The sequence below is a fragment of the Sarcophilus harrisii genome, chromosome 2 (genome assembly GCF_902635505.1).
Source record: "Sarcophilus harrisii chromosome 2, mSarHar1.11, whole genome shotgun sequence".
NCBI lineage: Eukaryota > Metazoa > Chordata > Mammalia > Dasyuromorphia > Dasyuridae > Sarcophilus > Sarcophilus harrisii.
In genome coordinates this window covers 393,297,662-393,316,840 of record NC_045427.1, presented here as the reverse complement: position 1 = coordinate 393,316,840, position 19,179 = coordinate 393,297,662, and the positions used below count along the sequence as shown (strand labels likewise).

The following is a 19,179-nucleotide window of genomic DNA, read 5'->3' as shown; positions in this document are numbered from 1 at the left end:
TTTAAGGCTTGCAAGGCATTTTATAAATATTATATCATTTTATATTCCTAACAATGCTGAGAGGTAGGTGCTAGTATTACTATTATTATTCCTACATTTGAGAAAATGGAAATAGATGAGATTAAATGATTTGTCCAAGGTCACACAACTATTAAATGTTTGAGACTCAATTTGAACTCAATTTCCTGACTTCAAATCCAGTGCTCTATTGACTATCTCACCTCATTGTTACATCTACCTTTTTTTTTTTTTTTAAACAAGCTAAATTTAGTTTTGAGATCTCTTTATAGATTGAGTAGAGACTTTCTAATATCATATTATATAATTATTTTCTCCCTGCTTTTGTGAGGGGTGTCCTGGGAAGTGATGGATTTGTAGTTCAGATCTGGGTTCAAATGCTATCTCTGGTCCTCACTCTTGGTCCATCCTGGCTTCAGTTTCTTCATCTGTAAAATAAGGCTATTGAAGTAGATAATCTCTGTATTAGGTCCCAGCTCTAACTTTGTCATCCTGCTATGTTTACATGAATTGCTTCTCTCTACTCTCCTCTTGTGAGAACACCTAATTTAGCATCATCAGAAAATAGCATGAACACACAGTAAACTTCCTTTTCAGAAAGGCAATCATGTTCAAGATTATGATTAAATTTCAACCTGACCTGAGTGGGATAAATTGGCTACTGCTTGAGAGGCCTGCTCTGGCTGAATGGGGCATTTCTCAAACCAACTATTCATTTTTGTAGAGTAATGTGTGTGTGTGTGTGCACGCTATGGGATCCCTTTGGCTATGTGAGAGTCTTTGGGCATATTCTAAAGAATAATATTTTTAAATGCATAAACCAAAAATACATAGGATTATGACAAAACCCAATTATATTGAAATACATTCTCTCTCTCTATCTTTAAAAGTTCACAGAACCCCTCTTCTAGAAGGATGTTTAAAATTATTTTCAATTTTTGTTTTTGTGCATCTTTCTGAACCAATTTGAAGTTTATATGTAAAAATTGTGTGGTATGTTTTCTATGTTAACATCTAAATATAGAATGGCTATTGTTATTCATTGGATTCTCAGTTCTCTTTAGAGGAAAGAAGCTTGCCTGGGTTTTGGAAGGAATCTTTCTTTATGAACTCATTCTTCCTACTGTAACTCTTTTATTCTCTCATAGGTAACTGTCTTCTTGAATCTATTTTGGTCAATAATACTGATCTCACACTCCGTCTTGTAATGCACTGATTGGTACCACCATAATATTATTAGCATTACTAAAATGTGAAAGTTCATATGCAATTTACTCTTTTTCTTTGAACTCGGGGCCTACTGACTACAGGGCTGGTACTCTACCCACCTAACTGCCCATCTTGACTTACTTTGTAACCTTTGTCACTGTTGACCACCATCTTATTCTTGGTGTTCTCTCCTCTCCAAGTTTTCATGACATTCTCCTGGTTTTCCTCATATCTATTTGACCACTCATTCTCAATCTTCTTTACTGGATCATGTCCACTATCTGTTGGTGTCTCATGACTCCTATCTTAGGTTCTCTTTTTTATCCCTCACTTGGAAATTTCATCAAATTCAATGAATTCAATTAACTCTTTGCTGATGTTTCTCAGAGAGACTTATTCAACCCTAACCTTTTTGCTGATCTCCAGTCTCACATCTCCAACTACCTCTTGGTCATCTTGAACAGCATGTTCCATAAACATTTTGAACTGAACATGGAAAAAACTTAATTCATTATTTTTTTTCTTTTTCCATAATTTCCAGAGATTACTTCCCTCTTCTTCACTTCCCTATTACTGTTAAGGGTATCATCATACTCCTAGTTATATGGCAAATACCCTATGTGTCATCTTTGACTAATCCCTCTCTCACTACATATATTTAATCTGTTGTCAAGTCCTGTCAATTTTACCTTTGAAATGTCTTTTGTAAGACTCTCCACATTGTCACCTGTCTAGGACAGATCTTATACACAGTAGGTGAATAATAAATGTTTATTGACTGAACTTAGGTTTAGATCTTATTTGTTAATACATGTTATATGTACTATATACACGTATATGTGATATAGGGCAAATACCTTCCAGTTCACCGTTTCCAAACCATTATGTCTGAGCTCCAACCATTATCTTCATTTATCTTCCACTGGAACCCTGAATTCTACCACTGAGACTCTGATAATTAAGTGATCTCTTTATCTTTATCTTGCAGAGGAGAGGCCCATCTTATTTCCTTGAATTATAGCTCCCTTTTATATGTTATTTTCCCCCATTAGAATATAAGCTCCTTAACTGTAGGCAATATGTTATTTGGTTATTTTTGTCTCCTTAGGATTTGGCTCAGTATCTGGCACATTGTACTTAATAAATGCTCTATCTGGTCCTTGTGGAGCCAGTGATGAGCTGCATTGGTAGAAGAATTTCCTCACTGGGAATTCCCTATTTTTAAAATTATTACTTTTTTTGTGAGGCAAGTGTGGTAAATGTCTGACACTGGATTTGAACTTGGGGCCTACTGAATTTAGGGCAGGTGCTCTATCCCCTGTGCTATATAGCTCCCCCTGGGAATTCTCTTCTAAAAAATATCACAAGTCTTATTTAGAATAAAGTGAATGGGTCTAGAAAAGTCTATGTCCTTTCTATATCTTTTTGTATCCCAAGAGGAATACAAAAAAAGGAGGCTGGGATAGTCCTTTCTTTAGCTTTGGTAATGGATTTAGTGGCTATAGAATTTATGAATTGATTAAATATATATGATTATTATTATCATTGTTTTTTTTTATCCTTGCTATTATCTGCTATCTTGAGTTACTGCCACGGATCAGTATTTTAGGGTTTTCTAAAATGAAGGCCCAAGTTCACCTTTTTCCCTTCATCTTACCACAGGATAGCTTTTGGAGTGTGTCTCACCCTGAGACACAATTAACAGCAATCTGTCACAAATCCCATACGGTAAGTTCAGTCTTCATGGTTACATATGTACACACCTAATAGGAGACAATCTTAAACTAGAATTTCTAGAACCATGAACAACCCATCCTCCAAATATGCACTGCCCAGAGACAAAACTGGTTGACTAAGAGACCACGTAGCAATCACTAAAAAGGGCAAATAGGGATCTTTAAGAAACGGCATCCCTTCCTTGTGCTGGAACACTCTGTTTCTGAACATTACACTCTGAACTTTCAGTGTTAGAGTCCATGTAATTTTTACAGGGCTTCTAATAGGCTTGACACACAGAGGGGGTATGTGAGCATTCAAATGGGGCACAGACATCCTACCCAGAGCTGAAGCCAAAATTGCTTTGTTGACAAGAGCCCCTAGCAACACAAATATGCCAGTAGAAAAACCAGATCCTATTGGTTTACTGGACGACTTTCTCTCTCTGTCATGCCCATCTTTGGTGAGAATAGGGGTGGGAAGGAATAAGCGTGAAAGTATTTCTCTCACCTAGAATGTCCTCCTCTTTTCAACTTTTTTTTTTTTTTAAACTCTTACCCAAACTTAGAGCCTCAACTCATGCTACATCTCTTCCAACAAAACATCTCTCTTTCATCCCTCTCTGACTTTTGCTTCCTCTAAATTCCTATAGCATTTCCATTTTTTCTTTCCACAATATATCATTTGATTATGCTGGTTTATGTGGTTGTTCATTCATTTCTGACTTTGTGACCCCGCTTAGGTTTTCTTGGCAAAGATATTGAGAAGGTTTCCATTTCCTTCTCCAGCTCATTTTACAGATGAGGAAACTGAGGCAAACAGAGTTAAGTGACTTGCCCAAGGTTACAGAGCTAGTTGGTGTCTGAATCTACATTTGAATTCAGATCTTCCTGACTTTCAGGCCACTGAGACACTTAGTTGCTTGCTAATTGTTAGATGTTTGATTCTATTGCCTCTAGAATGAAATATAAACTTCTGCATTTAGCACTTAAAGCCCTGTACACTTTGGCATGTATATATATCCTTACCCTTCACACTCTATGTTACAAGCAAACTGAATTACTTTATGAGTTTTGTACATGACTTTTGTATATATACTTCCTTTCTAGCCTCCATGCATTAGTACAGGATGCTTGCCATGCCTGGAATTCTCTTTTTCCTCATCTTTATCTCACAGAATTCCTAGTTTCTTTCAAAATACAGATTAAATTCTGTTTTTAAATTTCAAAATTCAGATGAAATTTAATACAGTAGAAGATCTCTTACTTCCTGAGATTTCCCATGGAAGCATCAGCAGCTCCCCTTCTCTCTTTTTGGAAGAGAACATCCTCATCTATTCTCTTCCATTTTCTAGTCCCAGGAGAACAGCAAACCCTAATGTTAACTAAGCTGAATCACTCTGAACCCTTCGTCTCATGCTCTCCTACCTCTTCCAGGACCTTGTTCTATCATACAGTTTTTCCCTTCTCATGTATTTTCAAATTCTCTCTCTTGTTACTGTCCTTCTTACATGCTTACAAACATGTTCAGGTTTTCCCAGTCCTAAAACAAACAAACAAAAATTTCCTTTGATGTTTATAAGTCATCTAATTAGTATCCCATTTCTGTCCTATGCTTTACTGCCAAGACTTCTTGACGAAGGTGTTTAATGGCTGATGCCTCAGCTTCCTCACTACCACTTCACTCCTCAATTTCCTGAAATTGGATTTCTGCTCCAACTAATCTACAAAAGTGATCAAACTATTTTCCATCTTTCTCTTTCAAAAGTCACCTTCAAATTGCTAAATCTATTGGTCATTTTTTTCATTTCTTATCTGTGCTGATTTCTATGTGACTTTCGTCACCATAAATCCTCTTTTATTAAATATTATTTCCTTCCTTGACTCAAAGACATCATACTCTTCCAATTTTCCTTTACCTGCTCACTTTCTATTTTTCAATATTTGTCTGAAATCTTTAATACGAATATTTCCCAAAGGGTTGTCCTTAACTCACTCCTCTCTTCTCCTCTCCAGGTTTTGTAATCTCATTGCAAATATTTTTGTTGCTATTTGGTCATTCTATCATGTTCAACTCTTCATGACCCCATTTGGGAATTTTCTTGGCAAAAATACTAGAGTGGTTTGCCATTTCCTTCTCCAGCTCATTTTACAGATTAGGAAACTGAGGTATACAAAGCTAAGTGACTTGCTCAGGGTCACATGGCTAATGAGTCTGAGGCCAGATTTGAATTTATGAAGATGAATCTTTCTGACTTCAAGCCCAGTACTCTATCTACTGTGTCATGTAGCTGCACCATATGCAATTATTACACAATTACCAAATCTGATTTGCTTGTTCTAGCTTCAGATCTATACAGTAAGCTGCCTTTAGCAGAAGTCAGTAAATAAAAATATAATAGAGCAGAGATGATGTTACCATGTGATTTTCTAAGTGAATATGATTCCAGCAGGGAATTTTTATAGGATTTAGAGGTTCCCATTTTTGTTTAAGTTTTGATACTACTGGTCCACAGGACCTTACAAATCATCTTATCTAAGATTGGCATTTTGTAGATAAGGAAACAGACAGAGAAGTTAAGTGATTTTCCCATAGTTACTGAGGTTGTGAATAGCAGGTTGAGATTTCAAATTCAATGTTCTTTTATCTTCCCTTGGCTGCTTCTTCCATACCATGTCTACCTAGATATTCTTTTGACACTTTGAGCTTGGTGTGCCCCAAACCAAACTCATTATATTTTTCTCCACGCTTACTTCTTGGGACTTCATTATTTATATCTATGGACCCACTATTCCCTTGGCTTCCCATATTCAAAGCTTTAGTATTATCTGTGACTCTTTCTTTCCCTTATTTCTTAAATCCAATTAATTTCCAAGGTCTTATCAATTCCCTCTCTAAAACATACTTAGTGTTCATTCACTGTTCTCAGTTCCACTTCCTCATTACAGTTCATTTGTACTATTACATTAGATCCTTTTAAAGCTAGGTTTTCACAGTTTTACTCTTTCTTCCTTCTAATCCACCTTTCATACATTGTATAGATAGAATATTCTTTATTGTCTATGATTCTGACGGTTCCCTTCAAAAATCTTAAGTGGCTCCCTATTGCTGTCCAAATAAGTTCAAATTTTCCTATTTGGAATTTAAAGCTATCCAAAATCTTGTCAACCTAATCTTTCCAGCTTTACTTTATATAATTTAGCTCCATGTACTCTAGTTCCAGTCAAAATGAATTATTTGTCCTTGAAGAGGCATGTGCTCCCATATCTTTGAGCCTTGCTGATATTATTCCTTATGCCTTTTTTATTCTTTCCCCAACCTGTAAAATTTCTACTCAATCTTTAAAGCACAATAAAAATGACATCTCTTTCAAGAAGACTTCCCTGATTATTCCAGTTGGCATTCATTCTGCAGACTTCACAAAATACCTTTTTTTGTACTTCTCTAAGGCATTTTCATGTAATATTGTTATTGTAGTAGCTATTTTTTGGTCTACAGTTCCCCTTTTGAAAAACAGTATATTTTCCCTTCTCTAATCCTAATGTTCTCCACAATCTTTCAAGAATAACTCACTACCTATACCTACTAGTTCTTTTAGCACCTGAAAATATGGTGTTCATCTGCTCCTGATGATTTGAACTCATCACTAAGATATTCTCTTACAATTTTTCAAAACTTATCTTGAGTAAAAATTCTCTATTATCCATATTTATTCAGACCTTAACAGGCCAGAGATTGATCTCTTTGGCAGAGAGACACAGAAGCAATATATGTAAGACCCTCTCTCTGCCTTCCTGTTGTCACCAATTAACTTCTTTCCATCCATCCTGATAGTAGTCCTATTCCTTCTGTGATCCTCACTCTTGGTGTTGGTATCTTATCCTTCTACTGGACTGAAAGGCCCATGATGCATGGACTATGTTTTATCTCTATTTCTTGTCTCCTTAGCCCCTAGCACCATACTCTATAATCTGTGGAAAAATGAACTGAGGAAATTCTTTCCTGGACTTAATTCTCACAAACAGGCGAAACTAATTGCTGGGTAGAAATGATGAGAAATAAGAGAGGACTTGACTGCTACCTTCTAAAGCTTGTGATAGAGAAGAAAAGAAAATTAGTGTTAGTCTGACATATACCATAAATTATAGGAAAGCAGATATTAAAGAAGAAGAGGTACTGTCTTATGTTTCACAATTCCACAAGGAGATGTTAGCCCAGGAAGGAGAGGAAGTTCGAAATGAAATTCTACAGATAGGTACAAGGAGAAACAATTTCAATGTAGAGTAAAAAGAGTAGTTGTCTAAAAAGCCTGATATAGATGCATAGGGACTTGCATACCAACATATTTAGATTAAAAAAATGCCTGAAAGATGGAAGCAAAAACAGTCATAAAGATTGGATAAAAATGGTGTGTCTGAGTAAGGCTCGTGACAGGAGCTCTAAATCTTAGAATGGATTGAAGCTAGTTGGAAAAGCTAATAGCAACAAAAAAGCTTTAAAAATAGTTATGTTTTGGGAAAAGATGGGGTTTACAGAAGGGACAGGACCCTATTCAGGGTGGATCAGCTAATTGAGGACAAAGGGAATGCAGAAAGTCTTTCTTATTTTGCTTTTGTTTTTCTCTGCCAAAGAGAATGAACTCTGACCTGGAAAAGAACAGAGTAAATATGGCTAACGGAGAATTAGTATCCAAGATAAGAAAATTGTAAGAAAATACCTTAATGATGAGTTCAAGTCATCAGGATCAGATGAACTACATTCTTAGATATTGAAAGAACTGGAAGGTATAGGTGATGAGTTACTATCAATGAACTCTGATAGACTGTGGAGAATAGCAGAATTGGAAAAAGGCAAATGCCCTGCTTTTCAGAAAGGGGAACAGAACAAAATCTGTAAATTATAGATCAAGGAAACTGTAAACTCCTTGAGGACAGGGATATTTTCATCTTTGCCATTATTCTTAGTACTCAACAGTGCCTTAAACACAGCAGGAACTTCATTGTATTTGTTAAATTGAATTAAATTGATTTCAATTCCTGGAAAAATTTTTAGGGCATATTATTAAATCAGCAAGTCAGTTAATAAACATTTATTAAGCTACTACTGTGCGCAAAGCACTATATCAAATGATGGGAATGTGCTAAGCTAAAAGAAGTGGCTAGTGAATAACTCGAAAAAGAAGTGGTAGTAGAAAGCCAGTATGATTTTAGCAATAAGATGTAACTCCATATCATTTTCATCCCTCTTCCTCTTTTTTTTTTTTTTTTTGGATAGAATTACTAAATTGGTAGATTAAAGGAAAGCTGTTGGCATAATTTATCTAGATTTTAGCAAAACATTCAGTAGAGTTATTTCTGTAGTCCTGTAAAAAAGAAGGAGCTATATGGGCTAGAAGGGTGGGGGAAAGGAAGGAAAATACATTTATTTATTAAGTGCCTACCATGTTCCAGTGACTGTGCTAAGGGCCAGTTGGTTTCCAGCATAAAACAGTTAGATGGGTTTGTAAAAGACTGAATGGATAGACCTAAAAAGTATTGATATGAACTTGAAAGGTCTATAGTGGAGTACCCCAGATACACACACTTCCCCAACCCCCTCACACAGAGTGCTGTGCTGTTCAGTTTTTTTTAATCAACACATAGATAAAGGCATAAATGGCATGTCCATCAAATTTACAGATAACACAGAGTTGGGAAGAATTGCCAACCATACTGGTTGACAAGAGTTATGGCTCAAAGAGATCTAAATAAACCAGAATATTGTATTGATCTGAATAACGTAAAATTTAATGGAGATAAAGATAAAGAATTAGATTCAGGTTAAAAACAAAAATGGACTTTACAAATACAAGATGGAAGAGACATGGAGAGAAAACAATTTGTTTCACCATAATCTATGAGTTTTAGAGGGTAGCAAGTCAAGAGATATGACTGTCAAGAGAACTAATGAGATTTTAGGCTACATTAATAGAGACACAGCTTCTAGGAATAAGAAGCTGATAATCCTGTTGTCCTTTGACCTAGTCAAAACACACTGGAGTTTTGTATTCACTTTGAGGTGCTGCCATTCAGGAAGGGAACTCATGAGCTATAGATCGTTCAGAGGAGGATATTCAGGATGGTGAAGACCCTGGAGATTATGTTATGTAAAGCTTTATAGAAAGAACTGGGGATGTTTAGGAGAAGAGAAACACACAAAGATTAGGGAAGGGTTTGCCTGAGAGCAGTCTTCAAATATTGAAGGGCTGCCACCTGGAAGAGGAATTCAATTCATTCTGAGCAGGGCTTGGCAGTTTCTCAGAGCTGCCTGCCAAGGTCCTTCTTGATTCTTGTTTATCTTGTATACCCCGGGTAGGGGTATATTGGTAACTGAACTCTGGCTTTTATCATTGTGAGAGTGGGGAGGGTATGATGACTGGCTTTGCCATCTACCTTATGACCCTGGGCAAGTTTCATAATAATTGGTTTCAGTTTCTGCATCTATAAAAAGAGAGAATAAGATGACTTTTAATGTCCCTTCTAGCTCTGGATCACAGATTCAGGTGACAATATATGATGATGGTGAGTATAATAATAATAGCTTTAATTTATGTGTTTATCCATTCATTTATCTGCCAATTAATTTATTAATTTGTGGCATTTACCAACCGAGGAAGAGGGCATGTATTATTGACAGAAGCCTGTGGGGGTGAGGGTGGTTAGGTTTAGCCATATATTTCAGCTCATCCTTCTTAAAGGATAGCAATTATTTATATGGTGCTTTAAGGTTTTCAAAAGTGCCTTACATATATTATCTTATTTAATCCTTATAAAAACCCTGTGAGGTAGGTGCTTTTATTCTCCCTGTTCTGCAGAAGGAGAAGCTGACGCTGAGATTAAATGACTAGATCAGGTTACATAGCTAAATAAATACCTGAGGTAGGATTTGAATTCATACAACAATACTCTATCTACCTAAATTGCTTAGGGGCATAGATGGGGGGTATTTCCATGACCATTTTCAAGAAGATAAGCAATAGGAGGGGGAAGGAGCATGCAAAAAGGCCATTAAGTCTTGAAAATTGACCTCTATACTATCTTTGGAAGGCATGCCTTGGGTTTTTCTCCTCTATCATAATGTTCTCCTCTAGTTTTATGCTTGGTATTGTGTCAGAGATGAAATAATGGCCTAATGAGGTCTTTCTGGCATTTTCAGTAACTTTTCCCACTGGACTAAATCCAAACTAGCCCATATTACGCTAAATCTTGTGCTATGGTAAATGGAATTAAAATGAGTTTCTGATACCACTCCCCTCCTGCCTCTTTGAGTAATATTTATCATGTCTCCCTTTAGCACATGTGAATCTTTGATAAAATGAGATTTTCCCTTATGGTGGGTGGAGATTAACTGTGATATTACTGCATGTGTAAACTACTGGAATATCATAAAATTGAAAGATATGATTCTTGGAAAAGATGACTCTGCTGGGGTGATGTAGTGAATCAACAAGGAAGGGGCCATGGCAGGGTTGTTTTGGAGTAGCTCAGAGGTGCTGAATTAAGAGGGTATAGTGGCAGTCTTCTCAGACTTAGGAGCTTTATGCAAGGGAGATCCTTTATACCTTGCAGGGCACCCACCACCACACCTACATAGTAAATGAGACCAGGACACTGGATCCAAGAAGCCAAGTCATGGAAAGAACAGTAGGAAGTTGCAGTGGTTTGAGGATGCAGGAGTTATCATACCAGCAGGCTGAATTTGCTTGCCCTGGTCTCTGTACTCTGTGGGCAGTTCTTGTGTAAACATACCTCCTCATTTGTCTGTGCCTAACCCAATCCCCCTCTATTCTGATGGTAGGTCAAGTGGGACTAAACCTGAAAATAATGACTCAATACATTGAGAGAAGAATAAAGTAGGCAGTGATGGTAACTGGTACATGCAAGTACCAGTGTAAAATGTTTATTGAACCTAGTGGGTGGGTTTTTCTTCTTTGCAAACAGATATGAGGAGGTATAGTTTATATAGTAAGAAGAAAGCCAGGGAAGAGAACCATGGAATGATTTTGCTTTTGGGCTTAGAAATGGCATAACCATTTAGAGCCATGGGGATTGTCTCTGAGAAAGATAGCATGCTACGATAGAAAGAACTCTGGATTTGGAGTTAGAAAATCTGGATTTGAATCTTGATTCTGACTCTTAGTACCTATGGAACTTTGAGGAAGTCGGTTTCCTTATTTCTAAAATGAGGTGAGTGTATTTGATGACTTCTGAAGTTCCTTTCTTCTCTATCTTTATGATTCCATGAACACTTTGAACAGTGGATTCTAGGTTCAGCAGTTGACATGTTTATAGTCTCAGAAAGGTATTTCCTTACAAAGTCCTTCAGGAATAAGATTCCTTCCTCCTCCCCTGGCTTGACCAAGTGACTATTCCATTTAACACTAGTTAGGAAGACTTTTAACGCTCAGCAGCAGTGCCTGCCAAGCCCTTTAAAGACATTGATTCTTGCTTAAAGAGTGTTTTTTCCTTTTCACAAATCTTTGTTTTCAGGCATTCCGAATTCCTCATGCAGACTGGCATGTGGGATCTTTGGCTGGGAAGGATTTCAGTTGCATTCAGGTAATTAAGTATCTGCAATCTGCTCAGAGGCTCTTAGGGCAGTGTAACAAATTACGGATTTCTTTTCCTGCTTCTTTATTGGATACTCTCATCCAAGTCTCTCAACATTTTCTTGGTGACATATTCTACCTATTCAACTTGTGTAATGTCTACAAACCATTCCTAGTGTCTTGACCTAAGTGCAAAATCAAAAGTATCCATAGAACTGTCAACAAAGATAACCATTGCCTTGAAGAAGAATGGGATCCATGTTCATCGAGGTGTGAGTTTGTGGCATGTTTATGTGTGGTTGGTAATAAGTACAGAGAACGGGTTTGAGAAATCCTAAGACTGAACCAAAGGGCAGATGAGAACCCCATAGATGGATTCTCATGCCAGCAGCCTTGCTTCCAGCTGGAACCATCACCTGCAGGAACAACTCTTGTGGAAATGTGCCCTGGCAATTGCCTTTGCAGGTACTATAGCTCTGTCCTCCTCCACAACTACATTTATTGAAATTTCAGAAAAGAATGCTTAGACCACCAAAGTCCTTGACATCATCAAATGATCCAGCATTAGAAATGGGCATGATTTTATCAATAGAAACAGTACTAATGAAACTGAATTACCATGCTTTGTTTCTACCCCTAAGAAGGGGATCTTCCCATATGATTTGCAGATGAAACCTATTAATACATATATTGTCTCCCTTTATTAGCATGTGAGCCCTTTGAGATCAGGGATTGTTTCTGTTGTCTATTTGTATCTCTCACATTTCCCTCTATTCATTTATATATATACTCTTAATAAATGCTTATTCATTCCTTCTTTCATTGTATACCAGATCTTTTCAGTCCTTCTTTCTTTAATAGGAAGACCAGGGCTCTGAAAAAGGAATACAGAGTCTATTATGTAATAGGAACATTCAGGATTGACCAGCATCTTTTGCTATTATAGAAATGGTTGAGTCAAAGGGCAAAGAGGCAGACATCTCATGGGTGGGGATGAAGTCTCCTTCCTCCATAAGTAAGTCCTAGATTGCTGCCCATCAAGCTTACCCCATTGGCCCGCCTTCATGTGAGCCACTCCTACCCTATAAATCAGCCCTCTGTGTGTTAGAAACCACAGGCAGGAGGACTAGCTGAGAGTCTTGTCAGCATAGGGATTTTTCCTTTCCATATCACATGTCCTAGAGATGGAAATTCATAAGCCCAGTATTTGAATGAGAGAGTTAGAAAAAAGTCAGTGGTACGGGATCCCTATTTGGTCCCAAAGCTATAGGGAACACAATTATTCCTTTGAAATTGACCTTCATTTATTCAAGAGAGGAAGGCAGTTAGTTGTTTAATGGCTTCCTGGTGCCTTTCAGCATTTTAAAAGAAGAAGAATGATTTGGAGTGAGGCAAGATTCCAGTGTTTTCTAAACAATTCAGTAAGCCCAGCTACCAGTTGGCTGCTTGGTTACTTCCTAATGCTTCCTACTGCAGTGTGCATCACTTAATAGCACAACCGTTTCTCCAGGCATTGACCAAGCATTCACAGTATTGGGGAGGACCAGGGCCTTAATTATAATGCTGAGCAGCTGATGATTCTCTCAGACATCTTGCCAACAAACCATCGAGTATAAATTCCCCTATATTATATTCGGATTATTTCCTGTCTCTCCTTCTCTCTCTGGGCCTATGTTCCAGGACCTGAATAAAGAGATCCTTGTTTCTTTGTGTCTTTTTCTTATTTTGGAGTCTGTTCCCCTCCCTGGTCTGACTTTGTTTGGGGCCACATTGGAGAGTATTGAGGAGAAAGGAAGTGGGGGGGCTGTGTATGTAACAGGTGGAGCACAGTAGGGGCAGAGAAATGGAGCCCTGTCTGCAGGCTGGCTTTTTCTCCTCAAAATAAAAACAAGGGAGAGAGAGAAAACAATCAGGGTCCTAAGCAGAACCCTACTGTGGGGTATGTTGTTTTCCTTTTTCCCCTGGGGAATCTTTCTCCTCTTTCTCACAGAAATAACAAACACAAATATGGAAATCTTGTTGTGGCCAGGCACCTGTGAGTCTGTCTTGAATTTGGAAGTAACTTCCACCTGCCTGTCCTGAAAACCACCATTTTGCCAATGTTACCTTTCCTTTTTCCTTTTTCTTTCCTAATGAGAACAGATGCTGAAAAACCTGTATGGACTGAGAGGGGCTGGCTGGCTGGAAAGTGGAGAATACCTGAATTTAAGTCTTGGTAGCTACATGATCCTGGACAAGTCATTCAGTTTCTTAATGTGCCCATCAAGCATTTAAGACTATAGGTTTCAGAGAAAATATCAATTTGCACTAGTGCAGAAGAAAGTTTCCTCACTGGGAGCTTCCCACAATGAAATCACAGGTCTCATTAAAAAAGAAATCTCAAGCAGTTTATGATTTATATTCCCCATTCAGGATTCTATGAGCTATTCTAAGTCTAGCTGTTCCTCTTTGCTTGACTATCATTGGACCCAGCTGAAGTTTAAATGGAGTATTTGCTTTTCCTGGAAAAAAAAGTGACTATATCCCTTCACTGCAATGATCCTGTCCCATTCCAAGTCATCTCCTAAGTGTGCATTCCCTTCCCCTCTCCCAACCTCAACTACTCCCTCTCTGCTAGTTACTCCTGGTAAGAACTAACATTTCTAAGAAAGAAGGATATGGCCATATCCTCTCAGGAGGATACTATCTATACCACACATACCAATACATTACATACCAACACAATACCAATAATATCTCACTTTTATGACATTTGAAGTCTTATAAAGTATTTTCCTTACCATAGTTCTATGAAATAAATGCAGCAAGTATATTATTTCCATTTTACAAATGAGGAAACTGAGATTCAGAATGGTTCCTTGGCACAAAGTCACACAATTTATGACTCATAGCTTTCAGAACCAGAAGGGATGGAAATAAGTAGCAGAATTAATAAAGTGGAAGAGCCAGATCTTCTGACCCCTGAGCTCTTTTCACAATGCCATACTATCAGGAAGTCCTCATACAACCACAATGTGGGTGATCAGGAAGCTTCCAGTGACTGGAAAAGGGATAAGAATGAGATGGAATTACCTCAGGGCATTAATTACATCTCACTTTCCATTGTCCATATTTTGCATATACAAAGGGCCTAAGATATTAGGGCAATAATCCTTTTGGAAAGCCTATAAGAGAAAGAGGAAGAGAGGGAGTGAAGACAGAGTTTTTGATGAGGTCAGGGTAAGAAGACCTTGGGAAGGAGAGGATAATGGGGGAATCCCATTCTCAATTGATTATAAGTGAGAAAACTGAGACCCATAGGGGCTAAGTGAATTCACCTGTTTAGTGGGGGCAGTTTCAAGACTAGAACTTCTTCTGTCTCAAGAATCCCAAGTTAGTGCTCTTTTCATTCTATCCTTTGATTCAGCAATGTTTACTGGCAGGCTTCTTCATTCTACCAATTTCAAGGCCCCTAGATTTCAAAAGGCCAGTTTCCTTTACTGACACTCCTTCTCTAACTCTGTAGCAGGGCCTTCTGGAACCTTGATAATGCTCAAGGTATTTACCATTTCATAAAGGAAATAACAAAGCAAGAAAAGGAGAAAAGCCAAGTGCTGCAACAAGAGAGCATGAGATATGAAAGGGTGGAGAGAAAGTGGGAGGAGGATGGTGAGTGGCAAGGTAGGAGGCCAGAGAGGGATGGAAGGGGAATGACAGGGACATCAAGAAGGGAATCTGGTTTTGGTTATAGAAATTCTTATATTCATGTTAGTATTTTTGAAATTCTGCATTAAACCCAGTAAGAGCTCTCTCTACCACTTATAGGCTTAGGGTCATAGAATTTGATGATGAAAAGGACCTTAGAGATCAATGTACTCTAGCTTCTTTTATTTTACAGTTGAATTTACTGAGATCAAGTTTTATATGAAATGCTACATGTAACAAAGTTGTAATTCGAATCCTGATCTTTTGATTCCAAATCTAAAATTCTTTCTCTATACCATGTTGCACAGTCAAATCTCAGGTATCCAGATTGCTTGGGAAATGGTGTTTTGGGTAATGATATTTTCTAGTTAACTTGAGAGTAACAACAAATGCATTTGGATTAAACTGTTAAAAATCTCTCTTAAAAATATTAATCAATTGTCCTTTGTTAGTAAATACCACTAGGTAGTGAGTATCATCACCTTTTTTGATGAAGATATCAGATGATCTCAGGTTCATCATTCTCTAACTGAATTCTCATTTAAAAGTACTATAAATAGGAAGCTAGAATGGTTCTAGGACATAGAACATAGAAAGGAACTTGGAGATTATCTAGTCTAGAAAGCAGTAAGCTTTTTTGTGTCATGGACCCCTTGGCCATTGGATGAAACACCACTATCAGAATAACTTTTATAAATGCATAAAATAAAATACAAAGGAAACTAGTTCCATTGAAATACAGTTATCAAAACATAAAAAACCTCAAATTCACAAATCTCAGGTTAAGAACCTCAATACAACTCAACTCTTTAATTTTATAGATAAAGAAACTTGCCAGAGAAAAGTAAATTGCTTCAAATCACATAGTTAGTCTGTGGCATAAATAATTTGCTTATAATGCTGTGGGAATACTCTTAACATACACATATACATATATACAAATACACACATGTATATGTATACATACATACATGATAAATACCTGATAGCAACTTGCTTTCTTGCCAGTTTATTTTTCTTAAATGCAAGATGCAGTACCATATTCTCATCTACCAAATATAGTTGAGTTCTGGTTAATTGTGGCTTTATTCTAATTTAATGTTTTCTATGGTCCATGACATACATGCACAGCTTCTACCTCTTCTTATAGGAATAGCAGAGTCCAGTGAAATGCATATTTGCTTCCTGTGATGGTATGTGGCTTCCTCTAGGGTTATGAGACAGGATACTCAGAGTATGCACAATGGTTTCAGATGCCATGTGGACTGTATGTCACAACTCTATTGATGCAGGATTACTTCTTCATTGGGGCTTAGACTTCCAGGGAACACATACCTTACAAGAAACATAAAATCTTTGGACCTATTCAAATTATGAGAATGACAGGCAAAAAGAAACCTAGATAGTAATTTAGTCAGGTAAACATCTCACCTCTATTTAGGCCCATTGATTTTACTACTGAAAACAAGGGAAAAGTTCAAGCTATTTATGGGGTACTCTATAGAAAATTTCTGGGTGAAAATGGAGAATATGTAAACTTCCTTCCCTTTTATATTTCAGTCATTAGATAACTGAAAGACTTTTGGAAGAAGGCAGCAAGGAGCACTTGTAAAATGCCTTATAAACTGATAACAAAGTGTCTCCATCCTCACCCCAGCAATGCAGAAGGGCCAGACCAGCAATGTGGGGAGAAAGCATTCACTGAAAAGCTTTAGAGGAACCCAGCTCTGAACCGAAGCCTTTGAATGAAAGCTGCAATTTTTTTTTCTCCTCTGCAAGAGCTGCCTCTCCACTCTTCCCCAACTGTCTTTTCTGCAGTCACCAACAAACTATTTTGTATGCAGCATTAGTGACGCTGTCCTAGCCAACACATCGTTACTACCAAAATGATGCCTGTGTGTGATGTTTGAGCTGACTGTCCTTTTTAATTATTAAACAGAGAATGCCAAGTGAATCATTCACTGTACTTGATTTTTCTGTGTCTATTTCAAGTGGCAAGGAACTAGTGTGTTTAACTAACACCTGAACTGGTTCCTAGCAAACTAACTCGCTGCAAAGCCCTTGCATAGGAAACCAAACCAGACCAGAAAAGGATCATACTGCATTGAGTAGCTTTTAACATCATCACGATTGCCTCTACTACCACCTCCACCACCATCCGATCATAGTAGTAAAGATTTAGAATACCAAGAGACTCAGGGATTATTATATAGCCCAAACCCTTAATTTTATAAATGAGGAAACTGAGACCTACAGGAATTGAGTGGCTTGTCCAAGGTCACAGAAGTATCAGAGCTGGGATTTGAACCCAGGCCCTCTGTCTCTAAATCCACTGTATCATTACCTACTTCAAAATTTCCCCACTTCCTGTTCCGGTCCCCAACTTACCAAGCGGTAGAATAATGAAGAATGGAAGCCAGCATAAAATAAACATGCCGACCACAATGCCCAAGGTCTTGGCTGCCTTTTTTTCTCGGGAGAACTTAAAAAGTTTGACAGCTATTGAGTTCCTAGGGTTGTGGCCCTTGGCCCTGGTGCTACTGAGGGCATCCTCATGAAAGTTCTTGGAGTGGATCCGCAGGGTCAGCTCCTTGGAGTTGGACATCTCCTTCATGACTCCCGCCTCCAGGTTCTTGGTGGTCCTTTTGGCCACGATATAGACTCGGCAATACATCACGAGAATAACAGCGAGCGGGATATAAAAGGAACCCAAGGAGGAGAAGAGGGCGTAAAATGGCTCTTCGGTAACCCCACACTCCTTCTCGTCCTTAGGCGCCGGTTCCTTCCACCCAAGGAGAGGACCAATGGAGATCACCATGGACAACACCCACACGCTGAGTAGGGCCAGGATGGCCTTTTTCCTGGTGACCAGTGTTGGATACTGGAGAGAATAGCGGACCCCGATATATCGATCGATCGAGATGGCACAGAGACTCAAGATGGACGCTGTGCAGCACAGCACATCCACTGCAGCCCAGATGTCACAAAATATCCTCCCCAACACCCAGTAGCCGAGTACTTCAAGGGCAGCGGAGAAAGGCAGGACGGTAAAACTCAGCAGCAGGTCCGCAATGGCGAGGTTAACTATGAAGTAGTTGGTGGGTGTTCGTAGGTGACGGTTGCATGCCACAGAGAGAATCACTAGGATATTGCCCACGATGGCAAAAAGGATGAAGGCGCCCAACACGATGCCCACGGAAATGGCCCTCCTGATATCCAGCTCAGGGGGAGTGGAATTGCTGGACGTCTGATTGGGGCCAGTGAGGTTTCCACCAGTCGGTTCTTCCCAATAGGCAGGTACTGATATATTGTGGTTCACGTCCAGAAGGGGATTCATTTTAAAGACCACCCTCCATAGCCGGGAGGGTAATTAAGCTTCAAGGACAGCGCACGAAGTACCTCAGTTCTCTTGAAACTTTCCCTCCACCTCAGCCGTCACTACTGGGCAGGAGCCACTCGCCTCCCGAACAGGCATTTCCCAGAGCAGACGGGCAGCGAGTGAGTCCCTCCTTGCCTGTTCAGAATCTTCGGAAGCCTGTCAAAAAGAGAGAGGGAAGAGGTAGCTTCAAGTTTAATTGCCCACGTCAGGCACGCCAGGAGCAGTGACTGGGGAGGGGGCAGTGGTGAGGAAAGGGACTGGAGCTGGCGCAGGGGAGGGGCGCTCCGTGATTTCTCCCCCCTGCCCTCTGCGGGTCTGCAGGGAGCGGCGGTGGTGGCGGCGCGCCTGACTCCGTGGAGCTGCGAGGAGGGTCTGCAGGCAGCCTTCAATGAGCTGCTGGGCTGGCTCTGCATGGCAGTGACATCAAGGAGGGGAGAGCCGTCCTGTCCTGACACCGCGAGGCACTAGGGGGCAATGCAGTTTCAGCTAAGGCGCTCCCCAGCCCTGACAGCTGAAACCACAGCCAAGCACACCAGCGGGGCTTAATTAAAACATTTGTCACTGGGGAAAGCGGCCTGGAAGCCAC

At 39.0% G+C, this 19,179-nt stretch overlaps 1 protein-coding gene across 1 annotated transcript in view; it reads right to left on the bottom strand.

Moving 5' to 3' along the window:
- ADRA1B (adrenoceptor alpha 1B) overlaps positions 1-18,943 on the bottom strand; it is a 37,989-nt gene extending 19,046 nt beyond the window's left edge. Inside the window, exon 1 of the mRNA XM_031953611.1 lies at positions 17,603-18,943. Within this exon, the coding sequence (XP_031809471.1) occupies positions 17,603-18,551 (949 nt within the window). The 5' untranslated portion in view covers positions 18,552-18,943. The remainder of the gene's footprint in view (positions 1-17,602) is intronic.
- Positions 18,944-19,179: the final 236 nt, after the last annotated feature.